The sequence below is a fragment of the Trematomus bernacchii genome, unplaced genomic scaffold, assembly GCF_902827165.1.
Source record: "Trematomus bernacchii unplaced genomic scaffold, fTreBer1.1, whole genome shotgun sequence".
Classification (NCBI taxonomy): Eukaryota; Metazoa; Chordata; class Actinopteri; order Perciformes; family Nototheniidae; genus Trematomus; species Trematomus bernacchii.
In genome coordinates, this window is record NW_022987799.1 from 150,640 (window position 1) to 168,184 (window position 17,545).

The 17,545-nt window shown below is 40.6% G+C and overlaps 1 protein-coding gene across 1 annotated transcript in view; it reads left to right on the top strand.

Annotated features, from left to right (window-relative positions):
* The window catches only part of LOC117497929 (GDNF family receptor alpha-2-like), a 54,538-nt gene extending 37,524 nt beyond the window's left edge, over positions 1-17,014 (top strand). The window contains 3 exon segments of the mRNA XM_034149960.1: positions 11,647-11,756; positions 16,468-16,611; positions 16,974-17,014. Coding sequence (XP_034005851.1) covers positions 11,647-11,756; positions 16,468-16,611; positions 16,974-17,014 — 295 coding nt within the window.
* The last annotated feature ends 531 nt before the right edge of the window (positions 17,015-17,545 follow it).

The following is a 17,545-nucleotide window of genomic DNA, read 5'->3' on the forward strand; positions in this document are numbered from 1 at the left end:
AGCTAAAGGAGGCTAATGTTGGGCTATAAAGGAACTACAGCACGGTCACATGACTTCACGTCACCACCGCTAAGCTAAAGGCGGCTAATGTTGGGCTATAAAGGAACTACAGCACGGTCACATGACTTCACGTCACCACCGCTAAGCTAAAGGCGGCTAATGTTGGGCTATAAAGGAACTACAGCACGGTCACATGACTTCACGTCACCACCGCTAAGCTAAAGGAGGCTAATGTTGGGCTATAAAGGAACTACAGCACGGTCACATGACTTCACGTCACTACCGCTAAGCTAAAGGTGGCTAATGTTGGGCTATAAAGGAACTACAGCACGGTCACACGACTTCACGTCACTACCGCTAAGCTAAAGGCGGCTAATGTTGGGCTATAAAGGAACTCAAGCACGGTCACATGACTTCACGTCACCACCGCTAAGCTAAAGGTGGCTAATGTTGAGCTATAAAGGAACTACAGCACGGTCACATGACTTCACGTCTCCACCGCTAAGCTAAAGGTGGCTAATGTTGGGCTATAAAGGAACTACAGCACGGTCACATGACTTCACGTCACCACCGCTAAGCTAAAGGCGGCTAATGTTGGGCTATAAAGGTCACATGACTTCAAGTCATCTGGAGTGATGACATGCAGAGTCATCTGAAGGTTTTAGGACTAATTCCTACAGCTCTGTAAACATTGCTGCATGGTTCTGGAGTCGTTGGGTCTCAAGACATGGAAGCTTTTGAAAATAAATGAGATCCACAGCATGTAGGGTTTAAAGAAGAGGCTAAATATTGAATGCAAACTATGAGATAAAACTGATATTTGCTCCCTGTGTATATATATATGATACTTCTCATATATCTCTACTTCCTGCTGAGTGTTTCCTCGCTGCAGCTGTGACTGAACTCTGAATCTGCAATGCTAATATTGCTCCGGTCCAAAAACCCTCAGAGCTCCCGCAGGTCTGCATTACTGGAGACAAAGACCGTATTTAATTACTCTGTCTGTCAATCAGAGCCCCAGCTGTCATTTCATCACAGCAGGGGGTCCAGAACCCAGAGGACTCTGAATAAAATCAGGTTAATGGAGGCTCAACTAAGAGGAGAAGTACTCAGATCTGGTACTTGAGTAAAAGTAGAAGTACTCAGATCTGGTACTTGAGTAAAAGGAGAAGTACTCAGATCTGGTACTTGAGTAAAAGTAGAAGTACTCAGATCTGGTACTTGAGTAAAAGTAGAAGTACTCAGATCTACTTGAGTAAAAGTAGAAGTACTCAGGTATTGTACTTGAGTAAAAGTAGAAGTACTCAGGTCTTATGCTTGAGTAAAAGTAGAAGTACTCAGATCTTGTACTTGAGTAAAAGTAGAAGTACTCAGATCTTGTACTTGAGTAAAAGTAGAAGTACTCAGATCTTGTACTTGAGTAAAAGTAGAAGTACTCAGGTCTTGTGCTTGAGTAAAAGTAGAAGTACTCAGATCTTGTGCTTGAGTAAAAGTAGAAGTACTCAGATCTTGTAGTAAAAGTAGAAGTACTCAGATCTTGTACTTGAGTAAAAGTAGAAGTACTCAGATCTGGTACTTGAGTAAAAGTAGAAGTACTCAGATCTGGTACTTGAGTAAAAGTAGAAGTACTCAGATCTTGTACTTGAGTAAAAGTAGAAGTACTCAGGTCTTGTACTTGAGTAAAAGTAGAAGTACTCAGATCTACTTGAGTAAAAGTAGAAGTACTCAGGTCTTGTACTTGAGTAAAAGTAGAAGTACTCAGATCTTGTGCTTGAGTAAAAGTAGAAGTACTCAGATCTTGTAGTAAAAGTAGAAGTACTCAGATCTTGTACTTGAGTAAAAGTAGAAGTACACAGATCTGGTACTTGAGTAAAAGTAGAAGTACTCAGGTCTTGTACTTGAGTAAAAGTGTAAGTACCAGAGTGTAGGAATACTCTGCTATGGTGCACCACCGTTGATGTTGTTTCGCGTCCAGGCAAAATAGTTGTGTTTCTTTCTGTCCTCATTATAGAAGATATTACAACAACTGCCGCTTTATACCTTCTGTGGAAGACCATCAAACGTTGCAGCAAACGTCGTCGTGTCTGGGTTCATTATCATCCAGCGTCGCACACAGTTTGGAGAATTTCATCGTCTCACCCAGGAACTGATGACTCACGTTTCCCTACGGTATTTGAGGAGGACCAGTGATCAGTTTGATGATCTGTGAACTCTCCACAAACAGCTATCAACATGTGTTCTTCCATCTTCACATCTGAACAACGTCAGGACGTCAGAGGGAATCCCAACACTGATTGGCTTTCGCAAGAATGCAAATGTGACGCTCGAGTTGAAAATATTTTTTACTCGAGTTGAAAAGATTTTGACGCGGCCCCCTTCAATCGAGTTCACGCCGCCGAAGCAAATTGGCGTCTATCCGCATCTTGACATTGACTTTAAATTAATTTGCGACGCGCCCAAAAATCGCATCACGTCCGGTGTGAACGCACCATAACAAGAAAAGTACAAACGTATAAACATTGAAGATATTACTGAATTGGGATGATTATTTTATTGGTTTTGACATTAAAATATTGGCTGTCTTGATCATTTTAACATCTTCATTCAAAAATAAACTTTAGACATTCTCACATGTTGTTGTTTCTGCTGCACGAGATTGAACTGCTGCAGTTTGTCTGTTTTTTGAAGCTGCAGAGAAAGCTTCAGGCTGTTTCTCTCACACTGAGAATTTGGATTAATATTTGTGTGTGTGTGTGTGTGTGTGTGTGTGTGTGTGTGTGTTCTCCCTGTGGAGTCCCTAAACACACACAGCGTCACATCCTGCAGCTTTAACAAACAGGTTTTTCCTCTTTAAAACGTTTGTAAATCGGAATTAAATCACATTTTCCTCAGATTGTCTCCTGACAATAATCTCAGCCACGAACATTCAAACAATATTTCAGATATTATCAAATGTACAGGAGCTTACTTATATATTTATACGCATGTTGTGTGCGTCACTCTTAGTGTCCCCTGGTCTCCCAGCTGTGTGCGTCACTCTTTAGTGTCCCCTGGTCTCCAGCTGTGTGCGTCACTCTTTAGTGTCCCCTGGTCTCCCAGCTGTGTGCTTCACTCTTTAGTGTCCCCTGGTCTCCCAGCTGTGTGCGTCACTCTTTAGTGTCCCCTGGTCTCCCAGCTGTGTGCGTCACTCTTTAGTGTCCCCCTGGTCTCCAGATGTGTGCGTCACTCTTAGTGTCCCCTGGTCTCCCAGCTGTGTGCGTCACTCTTTAGTGTCCCCTGGTCTACCAGCTGTGTGCGTCACTCTTCAGTGTCCCTGGTCTCCAGCTGTGTGCGTCACTCTTTAGTGTCCCCTGGTCTCCCAGCTGTGTGCGTCACTCTTTAGTGTCCCCTGGTCTCCCAGCTGTGTGCGTCTCTCTTTAGTGTCCCCTGGTCTCCCAGCTGTGTGCGTCACTCTTTAGTGTCCCCTGGTCTCCCAGATGTGTGCGTCACTCTTTAGTGTCCCCTGGTCTCCCAGCTGTGTGCGTCACTCTTTAGTGTCCCCTGGTCTCCCAGCTGTGTGCGTCACTCTTTAGTGTCCCCTGGTCTCCCAGCTGTGTGCGTCACTCTTTAGTGTCCCCTGGTCTCCCAGCTGCGTGCGTCACTCTTTAGTGTCCCCTGGTCTCCCAGCTGCGCGCGTCACTCTTTAGTGTCCCCTGGTCTCCCAGCTGCGTGCGTCACTCTTTAGTGTCCCCTGGTCTCCAGCTGCGCGCGTCACTCTTTAGTGTCCCCTGGTCTCCCAGCCGCGTGCGTCACTCTTTAGTGTCCCCTGGTCTCCCAGCTGCGCGCGTCACTCTTTAGTGTCCCCTGGTCTCCCAGCTGCGTGCGTCACTCTTTAGTGTCCCCTTACAGACTGACTGAAACATACGAATAAGATTTATAAACATGATTTGAAGACATTCTGCATTTAGTCCACTTTATTGGGCCTTTTTCACACGTACACAGTAACCCTTGTGAGGACTCTGTGATGCGCCTCTTCTCTCTGATTCTGCAGGAAGTAATCAGTGAAATCAGCTGAAGGAGGGTTTCATTAGACAGGAAGTCAGCACACTTGTGGATCAAAATTACCCGTTTGATTGGTAACTACCAGCTTTAAAGGTTAGAGGGACTGAAGTGGGGGAGTGACACCCTCGTCTCACCCCTCTTTATCAGGGACTGGGTGCCCTTCAGGAAAGAGTGTGTTGGGAAAAGGGCAATAATACAACTCTCCAAAGATGGTTAAAATAAATAGAAAATAAAAATAAATTCAAAATGGTACAATAAATATACATTTAAGTTTTTATAATTAGGTACAAATATTTAGAAAATTCAGAAAATTAAAAATAATAATAACAAAATCTAAAAAGATAATTAAAAATGAATGAATAATTCTAACCGGCTTCACCTCAGAGTGTTTTGCGTTTTTTAACCTGTTTGTATCATCCAAACTCTGCAGTGTCAAATAAATCCTGTTCATGTCTGTCTTTGGATTTAGAAATGATTTGTAATGACTCACTGCTGCGGGATATGATGCTTTGTCTCAGAGGAGGAATGTTAATGCTTCCTCTGTTTTACATAAAGGTTTTAAATTGGTCTTTTCTAAATGCTGAAATCTGGATTCCAGCACTTAGAAAGCAGATCAAAGTTTACCTCGTTAACCTCATCAGTTTGTAAATGCTTTATATGAGTTAACTTAACCGTGCACTTTAATAAACCACCATTTGAATGCGTCACCGTTTGTATTCCTCTGTAGTCCCTGAGTCACGCTCCTATTGGCTAGCGCTCCAACCAGTGTTGTAGTCAAGTCACCAATTCACGAGTCCAAGTCACTCTCGAGTCACCACTCTTCGAGTCTGAGTCCAAGTCCGAGTCACCTAGGGAGAGTCGTAGTCGAGTCCGAGTCCAAGTCCGAGTCCAAGTCTGAGTCACCTAGGGAGAGTTGTAGTCGAGTCCGAGTCCAAGTCCGAGTCACCTAGGGAGAGTCGTAGTCGCGTCCGAGTCACCCAAGGAGTGTCTGAGTCGAGTCCGAGTCATCATTACCTGTGTTCGAGTCCGAGTCCAAGTCCGAGTCACCCAAGGAGTGTCCGAGTCGTTTCGTATTGCTCTTATTTTGAAGGAACTTTAACCGGAAGTCAATGGACAACGGAGCAGTGTAAACACACATGTATAATGACGGATAGATGACGAAGGACTCAGTCCTGAAAATCGGCACTCGAGTCTGACTCAAGTCCGAGTCCGGGACTCCAGTACTCCATCTCTGGCTCCAACACATTGTACCTGATAGGCTAAGGGGGCGGGACATCTCTAAGCTGGTGGACCAATCACAACAGAGCCGGCCAGCTGACCAATCAGAACAGACTTGATAAAAGCTCGATAAAACCACACTATCATGGTTTTGGTCACTGTGTATGTGAAGTGTGTGTGTACGTGTGTACGTGCGTGTGCGTGTGTGGTGTGTGTGTGTGTGTGTGTATGTGTGTGTGTGTGTGTGTGTGTGTGTGTGTGTATGTGTGTGTGTGTGTGTGTGTGTGTGTGTGTGTGTGTGTGTGTGTGTGTGTGTATGTGTGTGTGTGTGTGTGTGTGTGTGTGTGTGTGTCTACAGGGTGACACCATTTACCTGCTCAGGTTTTCAGATAACAGCCTCCAGAAGAAATATATACATTTCAAATGAAGATGAAGTGGCCCTTTACGACCTTCAAAACACACACACTCACACACACACACACACACACACATACACACACACACACACACACACACACACACACACACACACACACACACACACACACACACACTGTTTCCTTTCCTTATTGACTGTTGGAGGTTTCCATCAGGACTCATCTGCTGGATGTGGAGATTTATGAGCATTATCTTCCCCATGACCCCCATCAACACTGTCTATGTGTGTATGCAAAACACACACACACACACACACACACACACACACACACACACATACACACACACACATACATCGTGCACCGACCCCCGAGTATGTTTTAAGGCGAGGAACCAATCTGAGGCCGGCGTCGCTCCATTACTCCGTCAGTGAGGGAAATATCTGCAGAGGTCACAGAGGACGCAGTGTGTGTGTGTGTGTGTGTGTGTGTGTGTGTGTGTGTGTGTGTGTGTGAGTGTGTGTATGTGTGTGGTGTGTGTGTGTGTGGTGTGTGTGTGTGTGTGTGTGTGTGAGTGTGTGTGAGTGTGTGTATGTGTGTGTGTGTGTGTGTGTTTGTGTGTGTGTGTATGTGTGTGTGTTCTGTCTGTTTACAGAAGCGATGAGGAGAGAGATGAGTCTTTAAAGAGGAAATAAGCAGAAGTAAACAAAGTACTTACATCCTGTACGTCATGAAAAGTACTTCATTATAAGTAAAAGTACTGCATATACAATATTTCTATATAAAAGTACACAAATACTACCAACTTTGCCTAAATGTACTCAAGTGTTACTAGCTTCATGTAAAAGTACACAGTTAGTATACACATTGGAAGAACTACGATCATTTTCTTTTATAATATAGATGATTTCACAATTAGTGTGTGTGTGTGTGTGTGTGTGTGTGTGTGTGTGTGTGTGTGTGTGTGTGTGTGTGTGTGTGTGTGTGTGTGTGTGTGTGTGTGTGTGTGATGATGAGTCATTGACGCTGTAATTTGATTTTAATACTCCTCGTCTTCATCACATGCTGCACGAGGAGCGTCTCCCTGTAATCCATATTCATATAAACATGATTTAATAATATACGCTTATATATCACGGTATTAATTACGTCTTCACCGTCTGGATCATAAACTGATAATCTCTTCGTTCTCTGTCTCCAAATGTCACCGTGAGGTAACGCTACCTGATCCACAGCGAGCTGCACTTTGCTTTGGGTTTTTAAAAGTCGTTAAATCTTGTGAGAAAGTTTTCTGAAAGTTGCAAAACCTGGAAAGAAAGTCGATTAATATTAATATTGCAGGACAGATGCTAAATGTAGTCAAAGTTGCTGAATCTACCAAGAAAGTCGCTATCTAGTGAGAAAGTTGTTGAGAGTCGATTTATCTAGCCTGAAAGTTGTTTGAACTAGTGAGATTGCGGCTTCGTCTAGCAAAAAAAAAAGAAGATTCAGCAAGATATCTGCCTAGCGAGAAAGTCTCTAATCTAATAGCTGTGTATTGCACTTAAAGGGGACCTATCATGCAAAATGCACTTGTGTACGTCTTTTCTACATGAATATGTGTCCCCGGTGTTCCAGGGAACTCACCAAGTGTCAGAAAACACAACCCTCTCTATTTTCCTCCATACCCAAATCTCTAAAAAAGGGGCTGCAACGGATCTGATAAAAACTGATCCAGATTTGAACACTGTCCTGACGTCAGGACGGTGGCGCTACGGCTATTGGGCCAACTCCACCAATCAGGAGGAGACAGCCACGGCCATTGCCGTTCCAAAGCGCTGGAGACGCTGTAGTACATATGCCAGGCCTGTAGGTGGTGCTGTTCTCACTGAATCAGCCCTTGCTAAAACAGAGCTAAAAAATGTCAAATTGAGCGAAATGAGGCATGGCTAAAATGCATGATCTGTTTGGTATTTTGAAAAAGAAAAGTATAAATATGCCTTATATAGGTATGGCCCTACACTATATTATTATAATATAGCATGATAGGTCCACTTTAAACTAGCGAGAAAGTCTCTAATGGTAAAAGTCACTAAAAGTCAGTGGATCTAGCGAGAAAGTCGTCTAAATGATCACGATCGAAGCTTATCTGGCCAAAAAGACGCTTATATAGCGATAGAGAAACCTAATTTAGCTAAATTGAACTTCTAAAGACACTGAATCTAACCCCCAAAAGAGGCATTATGAATATATTACGTAAACAAAGAACGTTGCTATCGTTAGCTATAAGCTAGCAGCCTGTTGCCGGGTAGATAGACGGACATTCATGTATTTTACTGTACTAAATAATGTATTTGTAATCTTTGAATCGTCATGCGTCACCAAACCCTGACTCTGCCTCCTGGGATGTGTTTCTACATTTAGGGAGTTTTAAAGTTGTGCAAGGTGGAAAGAAAGTTGCTTAGTTTAGCCTGAAAGTTATTCATCTCGTGAGAAACGTTCCCCTTTCCCCGTGGAAGCGTCTCCTGTGTGTTTCGACATTAGGGAGTTTAAAGGTGTCCCAGGTGTGGAGACAGACTCGAACTGAGCTTTAATCAGAGAGCTTTAGTGCAGATGAAGGTGAGGAGGAGACGCTCTCCTCGTTAAAGATTCATCTGAACTAATCACAGAGAGAGAAGCTGAGACTCTCTGACCTGAAACGTGCTTCCTGTGAATCACATCCAGACTCTCTGCGCCGCTTTGGACATGAAAGAATAAACAGATTGAAATAAGAGATGAAGGAGGAGGATTCAGATCAGAGCTGCAATGTGTGATGAAACCTTGAGGGTTCAGTTAGGGGATCACAGCAGGGGGCACCACTCATTCAGTCTGTGTCAATGTGGAGCTCAGGTTGTTCAGACCATTAGGGTCTAATAAAACAAAAAAAGTCACTCAATTTAGCGGGATTGTCATTGTTTGTTTTTCAGTTTCATTTTGAAGTGTATAACCTCTCTGTGTCTGGTCTCTTTGACTCGGGGATCTCTTCTGCTCCAGTTTATCTCAATTACTTTATGAACGTCACTATTTTGTGGACTTCAGTTAGTAAAGTGTATTGAGTTTGTTCTCAGAGTCTTCAGTTTTAAACCTGCTGATAACAGAAAGGCTCTCCTCATAATCCTGCGTCTTGCTTCACTTCCTGCAATTAGCTCAGATGATGTTCTGAGACTGAGTGAGACAGAAAAGCACTGCAGATTTCCTCGGTCCGGCTGGTTTCATTAAAACAGAGAGAACTTTTTAAAGAGCCCTGAGATATTTAACAGGGATTAATTCTACAGCTCTGTTTGAAAGAAAACACAAAAACCCCTCACTCCTCTCTTGTCCTATTATTTATATTTTTAGACCACATCAGACCTTATGTGGGTCAGGTGTTACAGAATGAGGACTTTCTGTGTCAGAGACAGAAGAGGAAGTGGAGACAGAAAACGTGTCAGAAAAAACAGAAACAAACTCAGACACACAGTCCCTTGATCCTCCTTAGCAGCGGTCTGTTTTCCTTAGCAAAGGGGACCTATCATGCAACATGCACTTTTGTACGTCTTGTATACATGAATATGTGTCCCCGGTGTTCCAGGGAACTCACCAAGTGTCAGAAAACACAACCCTCTCTATTTTCCTCCATACCCAAATCTCTAAAAAAGGGGCTGCAACGGATCTGATAAAAACTGATCCAGATTTGAACACTGTCCTGACGTCAGGACGGTGGCGCTACGGCTATTGGGCCAACTCCACCAATCAGGAGGAGACAGCCACGGCCATTGCCGTTCGAAAGCGCTGGAGACGCTGTAGTACATATGCCAGACCTGTAAGTGGCGCTGTAGTCTGCCACAAAAGCAGCGAAGAAGACTTCCCGCCCATAGTTACCATGGTTACCCTTCTGTTTATTCTCCGCTGTGGCTTTCTTTCTCCCTCCCCGAGGCAAGCGTTTGCTCCTGCTGCTTTAATTCAATGCAATCCCTCCCCGTCGAGGCAAGCACTGTAATTCTCTCCGGTTAGTCCACCAGCAGATGACAAACACCCACCTCTCCGCCTCTTCCAAGGAACGAGGGGACCGTGCGGCAGAGTTTCAGTTTCAGTTTGTTTCGCCGGTCAAGATGTCCGTTAAAGTTTAAATCTTCCAGACAAAATGAGAAAAGTGCCGGTCAAAGGTCTTCTTTGTTATTTATTGAGCTTTAAAACAAATGAAGAACGACTCTATATAATAAAACACGGAGGACAGAGATCTCTTTTCCTCCCCCTCTTCTGACAGCCCAGCAGCTGATCTCAAAGCAATCCTTAGTAACGGTATGTTCTCTTCTCCTTAGCAACGCTCTGTTCTCCTTAGTAACGGTCTGTTCTCCTTAGCAACGGTCTGTCCTCCTGAAAAACGGTCTGCTCTCCTTAGCAACAGTCTGCTCTCCTTAGCAACAGTCTGTTAGCGAGTATTAACAACCTCTGAGATGTCCAAATTGACCAATCAGAATTGAGTATTCAACTAAGCCGTGTAATAAATTGTCCATTCTTTTTAATAATGTTATAACCTGCTGCTACTCCATTACATTTATATATTCACTTACTTTAAAATGCTGAATCTTACTTTCTTCTTCTTATTATTTTAATAACATGCTTGCCGCTTTATTAAATATGTTAGCCTACTCTTTATTTTGTCTTTATCTGCTCTGTCCCTTTGCTGTAACGATGTACCTGCAATAATCTGATATCATGGCATCCAGAATACAGCTCTTATAAATCATTAAGCATTCAATAATAAAAAGCTTCAAGGCTTTTGTCCTCGAGGGCCACCGTAGATTTGGCTTTAAGTCGCTGATCCATCTTAGAAAACACTCCACAACCTTTGGATTCACTGCCTCCTGCTAACGTGTGTGTGTGTGTGTGTGTGTGTGTGTGTGTGTGTGTGTGTGTGTGTGTGTGTGTGTGTGTGTGTGTGTGTGTGTGTGTGTGTGTGTGTGTGTGTGTGTGTGTGTGTGTGTGTGTGTGTGTGTGTGTGTGTGTGTGTGTGTGTGTGTGTGTAAGTGTATAAGTGTGTTTGGCACTTTATATAAACACAGTCAGAGAGACACTGGAGGAAAGTGTTTGTGTGTCGCTGCAGGTTATCGTTCTTTCTTTTGTCTCGAGCTGACATCGTTGACAGGATGACTCAAACACGACACACACACACACACACACACTCACACACACACTGACCCCTGTGTGAAAGTCAAAAGAGCATCACTCCGCCTGTCACACTGTATCAGTCGCTGCAGCCGACAAACGAGGAAACACAAACACTCACAGTGAGCTGTGAATGTGTCATACACACACACACACACACACACACACACACACACACACACACACACACACACACACACACCACAGTACACTGTACACAATACAATTCTGTATCGATTTGGAGTCATAGGTCCTGTGACATTTAAAAAAGGACTATTTTAATAATAACAAGCAGCACTACTTTCTTACAAACATTCATATCAAATAGAGAAACTGAGGCGCAGGGATGAAAGCAGAGAAGAAGACAGGAGATGATCTGCTGTGACTCTGTAGAAACAGCAGGACCTGCAGACTCTCAAACTGTCAGAGAGGTAATCTGTGTTAGATCGGCTTTTACTGAGTTTCAGGAAGATGCTGCACATTTCTGTGACGGTAGAAAACAACATCATGAAATCAAATCAAAAAGGTAAATAAATAAAAATATATATAATAACAATAAAGCGAAATTCAATAAGAACTCTGAAATATAAAAAATAAATAATAAAATAGAATAAGGAAAATAAATAATAATATTTATAGCACAAAAAAAACAAAAAAATATTTTAAAAAGAATTGAATTAAAATAAAACAAAATAAGATAAAAAAAATAATTGCAGTGTTGACCAAAAGCAAAAGCATGAGAAAAACCAGAGACATTAACCAATATAAGATGTTCCACTGAGAGGCAATCTGCACATTACTTCATGATCTGATTAATACTGAAAGTGTTTCCGTGTTCCTTCAGGTCTCGTCTCGCTGACTACCACATGAACTGCCGGCCGACGCCTCACAGCGTCACCAGCTGCCCCAACGAACACTTCCACGGCTGCCTCATGGCCTACGTGGGCCTCATCGGTGAGTGAAATAAAGGAAATAAAACTAAAACTAATATTGTTTACAGTTTCATTTCGAGCCAAAGTGACTCCAGGCTCAGATCTGGATCTCTGGGGGTTCAATCTGAGCGAGGATTGAAATGAGGTGAAGCTAAAACTATTACAAACAAATCAAATGAATGGAGAATATGCAGTCTCCATGTTAAGGCATCTCTTCACAGACACCTTTCCCTTCACCTGCACAGCATGCATGAGGATGAATTATCAGAGATGGCAAAAGTACACGCATCCTTTACTCAAGTAGAAGTACAGATACTCGTGTTTAAAAATACTCTGGTGAAAGTAGAAGTACTGACTAAACTTCTTTACTCAAGTCAAAGTAAAGAGGCTTTGAAATGTACTTCAGTAAAAAGTACCCATAACTAGCAGCTGTTTTAAAGAGTACCTGACCTCCCTTTATATTAATAGAACAATAATGTCATTGTTAGCTAATGAATGTTTCCATGCTGAACAACGGCAACATGACAACGTTTTCATTGGTCCCTCTTCTTTAGAGAAGACCAGGAAATGATGGATACACGGATCGTGTTCAAATCAATAGGCACGCAATGACTCTAAATAATAATGATCACGCCACCAAACACACATTCAAACTAAAGGAACCAGCCTGTTTGGGAAATGTGAGAAGTAGAAAGTACAGGTATTTGTGTTCAACATGTGAGAAGTAGAAAGTACAGGTATTTGTGTTCAACATGTAAGAAGTAGAAAGTACAGGTATTTGTGTTCAACATGTGAGAAGTAGAAAGTACAGGTATTTGTGTTCAACATGTAAGAAGTAGAAAGTACAGGTATTTGTGTTCAACATGTAAGAAGTAGAAAGTACAGGTATTTGGGTTCAAAATGTAAGAAGTAGAAAGTACAGGTATTTGTGTTCAACATGTAAGAAGTAGAAAGTACAGGTATTTGTGTTCAACATGTGAGAAGTAGAAAGTACAGGTATTTGTGTTTCAACATGTAAGAAGTAGAAAGTACAGGTATTTGGGTTCAACATGTAAGAAGTAGAAAGTACAGGTATTTGGGTGTTCAACATGTAAGAAGTAGAAAGTACAGGTATTTGTGTTCAACATGTAAGAAGTAGAAAGTACAGGTATTTGAGTTCAACATGTAAGAAGTAGAAAGTACAGGTATTTGTGTTCAACATGTAGAAGTAGAAAGTACAGTATTTGAGTCAAACATGTAGAAGTAGAAAAGTACAGGTATTGTGTTCACATTAAGAAGTAGAAAGTACAGGTATTTGTGTTCAAACATGTAAGAAGTAGTAGAAGAAAGTACAGGTATTTGAGTTCAACATGTAAGAAGTAGAAAGTACAGGTATTTGTGTTCAACATGTGAGAAGTAGAAAGTACAGGTATTTGTGTTCAACATGTAAGAAGTAGAAAGTACAGGTATTTGTGTTCAACTGTAAGAAGTAGAAAGTACAGGTATTTGGGTTTCAAAAAGTGTAAGAAGTAGAAAGTACAGGTATATTGTGTTTCAAACATGTGAGAAGTAGAAAGTACAGGTATTTGTGTTCACATGTAAGAAGTAGAAAGTACAGGTATTTGGGTTCAACATTTAAGAAGTAGAAAGTACAGGTATTTGTGTTCAACATGTAAGAAGTAGAAAAGTACAGGTATTTGTGTTCAACATGTAGAAGTAGAAAGTACAGGGTATTTGTGTTCAACATGTGAGAAGTAGAAAGTACAGGTATTTGTGTTCAACATGTAAGAAGTAGAAAGTACAGGTATTTGGGGTTCAACATTTAAGAAGTAGAAAGTACAGGTATTTGTGTTCAACATGTGAGAAGTAGAAAGTAACAGGTATTTGTGTTCAACATGTAAGAAGTAGAAAGTACAGGTATTTGGGTTCAACATTTAAGAAGTAGAAAGTACAGGTATTTGTGTTCAACATGTGAGAAGTAGAAAGTACAGGTATTTGTGTTCAACATGTAAGAAGTAGAAAGTACAGGTATTTGGGTTCAACATTTAAGAAGTAGAAAGTACAGGTATTTGTGTTCAACATGTAAGAAGTAGAAAGTACAGGTATTTGGGTCCAACATGTAAGAAGTAGAAAGTACAGGTATTTGTGTTCAACATGTAAGAAGTAGAAAGTACAGGTATTTGTGTTCAACATGTGAGAAGTAGAAAGTACAGGTATTTGTGTTCAACATGTAAGAAGTAGAAAGTACAGGTATTTGTGTTCAACATGTAAGAAGTAGAAAGTACAGGTATTTGTGTTCAACATGTAAGAAGTAGAAAGTACAGGTATTTGTGTTCAACATGTAAGAAGTAGAAAGTACAGGTATTTGGTGTTCAACATGTGAGAAGTAGAAAGTACAGGTATTTGTGTTCAACATGTGAGAAGTAGAAGTACAGGTATTTGTGTTCAACATGTAAGAAGTAGAAAGTACAGGTATTTGTGTTCAACATGTAAGAAGTAGAAGTACAGGTATTTGGGTTCACATGTGAGAAGTAGAAAGTACAGGTATTTGGGTTCAACATGTAAGAAGTAGAAAGTACAGGTATTTGTTCAACATGTAAGAGTAGAAAGTACAGGTATTTGTGTTCAACATGTAAAGTAGAAAGTACAGGTATTTGTGTTCAACATGTAAGAAGTAGAAAGTACAGGTATTTGTGTTCAACATGTAAGAAGTAGAAAGTACAGGTATTTGGTTCAACATGTGAAGTAAGAGAAAGTACAGGTATTTGTGTTCAACATGTAAGAAGTAGAAAGTACAGGTATTTGTGTTCAACATGTAAGAAGTAGAAAGTACAGGTATTTGTGTTCAACATGTAAGAGTAGAAAGTACAGGTATTTGGGTTCAACATGTGAAGTAGAAAGTACAGGTATTTGTGTTCAACATGTAGAAGTAGAAAGTACAGGTATTTGTGTTCAACATGTAAGAGTAGAAAGTACAGGTATTTGTGTTCAATGTAGAAGTAGAAAGTACAGGTATTTGTGTTCAACATGTAAGAAGTAGAAAGTACAGGTATTTGTGTTCAACATGTAAGAAGTAGAAAGTACAGGTATTTGTGTTCAACATGTAAGTAGAAAGTACAGGTATTTGTGTTCAACATGTAAGATAGAAAGTACAGGTATTTGTGGTTCAACAATGTAAAATAGAAAGTACAGGTATTTGTGTTCAACATGTAAGAAGTAGAAAGTACAGGTATTTGTGTTCAACATGTAAGAAGTAGAAAGTAAGGTATTTGGTTCAACATGTAAGAAGTAGAAAGTACAGGTATTTGTGTTCAACATGTAAGAAGTAGAAAGTACAGGTATTTGGGTTCAACATGTAAGAAGTAGAAAGTACAGGTATTTGGTTCAACATGTAGAAGTAGAAAGTACAGGTATTTGTGTTCAACAGTAAGAAGTAGAAAGTACAGGTATTTGTGTTCAACATGTAAGAAGTAGAAAGTACAGGTATTTGTGTTCAACATGTAGAAGTAGAAGTACAGGTATTTGTGTTCAACATGTAAGAAGTAGAAGTACAGGTATTTGGTTCAACATGTAGAAGTAGAAGTACAGGTATTTGTGTTCAACATGTAAGAAGTAGAAAGTACAGGTATTTGGTTTCAACATGTGAGTAGAAAGTACAAGTATTTGTTCAACATGTAAGAAGTAAAAGTACAGGTATTTGTGTTCAACATGTAAGAAGTAGAAAGTACAGGTATTTGTGTTCAACATGTAAGAAGTAGAAAGTACAGGTTTTGTGTTCAACATGTAAGAAGTAGAAAGTACAGGTATTTGTGTTCAACATGTAAGAAGTAGAAAGTACAGGTATTTGTGTTCACATGTAGAAGTAGTAAAGTACAGGTATTTGTGTTCAACATGTAAGAAGTAGAAAGTACAGGTATTTGTGTTCAACATGTAAGAAGTAGAAAGTACAGGTATTTGTGTTCAACATGTAAGAAGTAGAAAGTACAGGTATTTGGGTTCAACATGTAAGAAGTAGAAAGTACAGGTATTTGTGTTCAACATGTAAGAAGTAGTAAGTACAGGTATTTGTGTTCAACATGTAAGAAGTAGAAAGTACAGGTATTTGGGTTCAACATGTAAGAAGTAGAAAGTACAGGTATTTGTGTTCAACATGTAAGAAGTAGAAAGTACAGGTATTTGGGTTCAACATGTGAGAAGTAGAAAGTACAAGTATTTGTGTTCAAAGTGTAAGAAGTAGAAAGTACAGGTATTTGTGTTCAACATGTAAGAAGTAGAAAGTACAGGTATTTGTGTTCAACATGTAAGAAGTAGAAAGTACAGGTATTTGTGTTCAACATGTAAGAAGTAGAAAGTACAGGTATTTGTGTTCAACATGTAAGAAGTAGAAAGTACAGGTATTTGTGTTCACACATGTAAGAAGTAGAAGGAAGTACAGGTATTTGTGTTCAACATGTAAGAAGTAGAAAGTACAGGTATTTGTGTTCAAACATGTAAGAAGTAGAAAGTACAGGTATTTGTGTTCAACATGTAAGAAGTAGAAAGTACAGGTATTTGTGTTCAACATGTAAGAAGTAGAAAGTACAGGTATTGTGTTCAACATGTAAGAAGTAGAAAGTAAAAAGTCGTCAGAAAAATAAGTAGTGGAGTAAAGTACTGATACCAGAAACATGTACTTAAGTACAGTAACAAAGTATTTGTACTCCACTATTTCCCACCTCCTGGTCATATTGTATTTGCATTTATTTTTGTTCCAGGGTCTGATGTGACCCCTAACTACAGCGACAGCAGCCCCTCCAACATCAGCCTCAGCCTCTGGTGCTCCTGCAGGGGGACAGGAGCTCAGGAGAGAGAGTGTGAGGCCTTCCATAGAGACTTCACACACAACTGCCTGGCCTCAGGTGAGTCACACACACACACACACACACACACACACACACACAACAACACACACACACACCAACACACACAACACACACACACACAACACACACACAACACACACACACACACAACACACAAACACACACACACACACACGCACACACACACACACACACACACACACACACACGCACACACACACACACGCACACACACAATGTATATATAATATCCTGCTTATATTGTGTTACTGTACATTTTATATTTCCACATGTATATTTTTAACTTTTTTAATGCTATTTTATTTCTAATTGAGACGTATCAATAAAGTACTTCTTATCTAATCTTCCTCCTGTTCCTGGTCTGTCTTTGGATTTAGAAACCACTCACAGTGCAGATTATTTAATGACGCACTGCTGAGGGATATGAATGATTTATCTCAGAGAATAAAGGGCAACACTCCCTCTGTTTTACATTAATGTTTTGAATCTGATTGGTTGCTACTCTACACTTCGTCGTCTCAGGATCAATCTCAGGATCCATGTATCTGTGATCCTCTCCAGAATGGAAGGAGTCATCACATACAGAGCATCAACTAGTTCCTGAACAGTGTCCTTCACATGCTGATATCCAAGAGAGGGAGTTACACAGTCACAAGATGGAGGAATAGAAAGCAGTATTCAATGTTTACTTCAGATTAGCTCCACGTCAGAAATGATCATGCTTGTCATATGTCTATCTCCATAGAGGCTGAATCATCATGTTAATCACATAGCTATCATATGCCTCAAACAGTCCTGATGCTCTTCTAGGTAATCATACATCCTGTCATGTTCACAGCTACAGTTGGGGTACCTTTGTTATCATGTGGACTGATTTTCCTAACAGGGAATAAGTATTCTGATTCTGTTACAGAGAATGCCATCCAGTCTTTTGGTTATGGATCAGAAG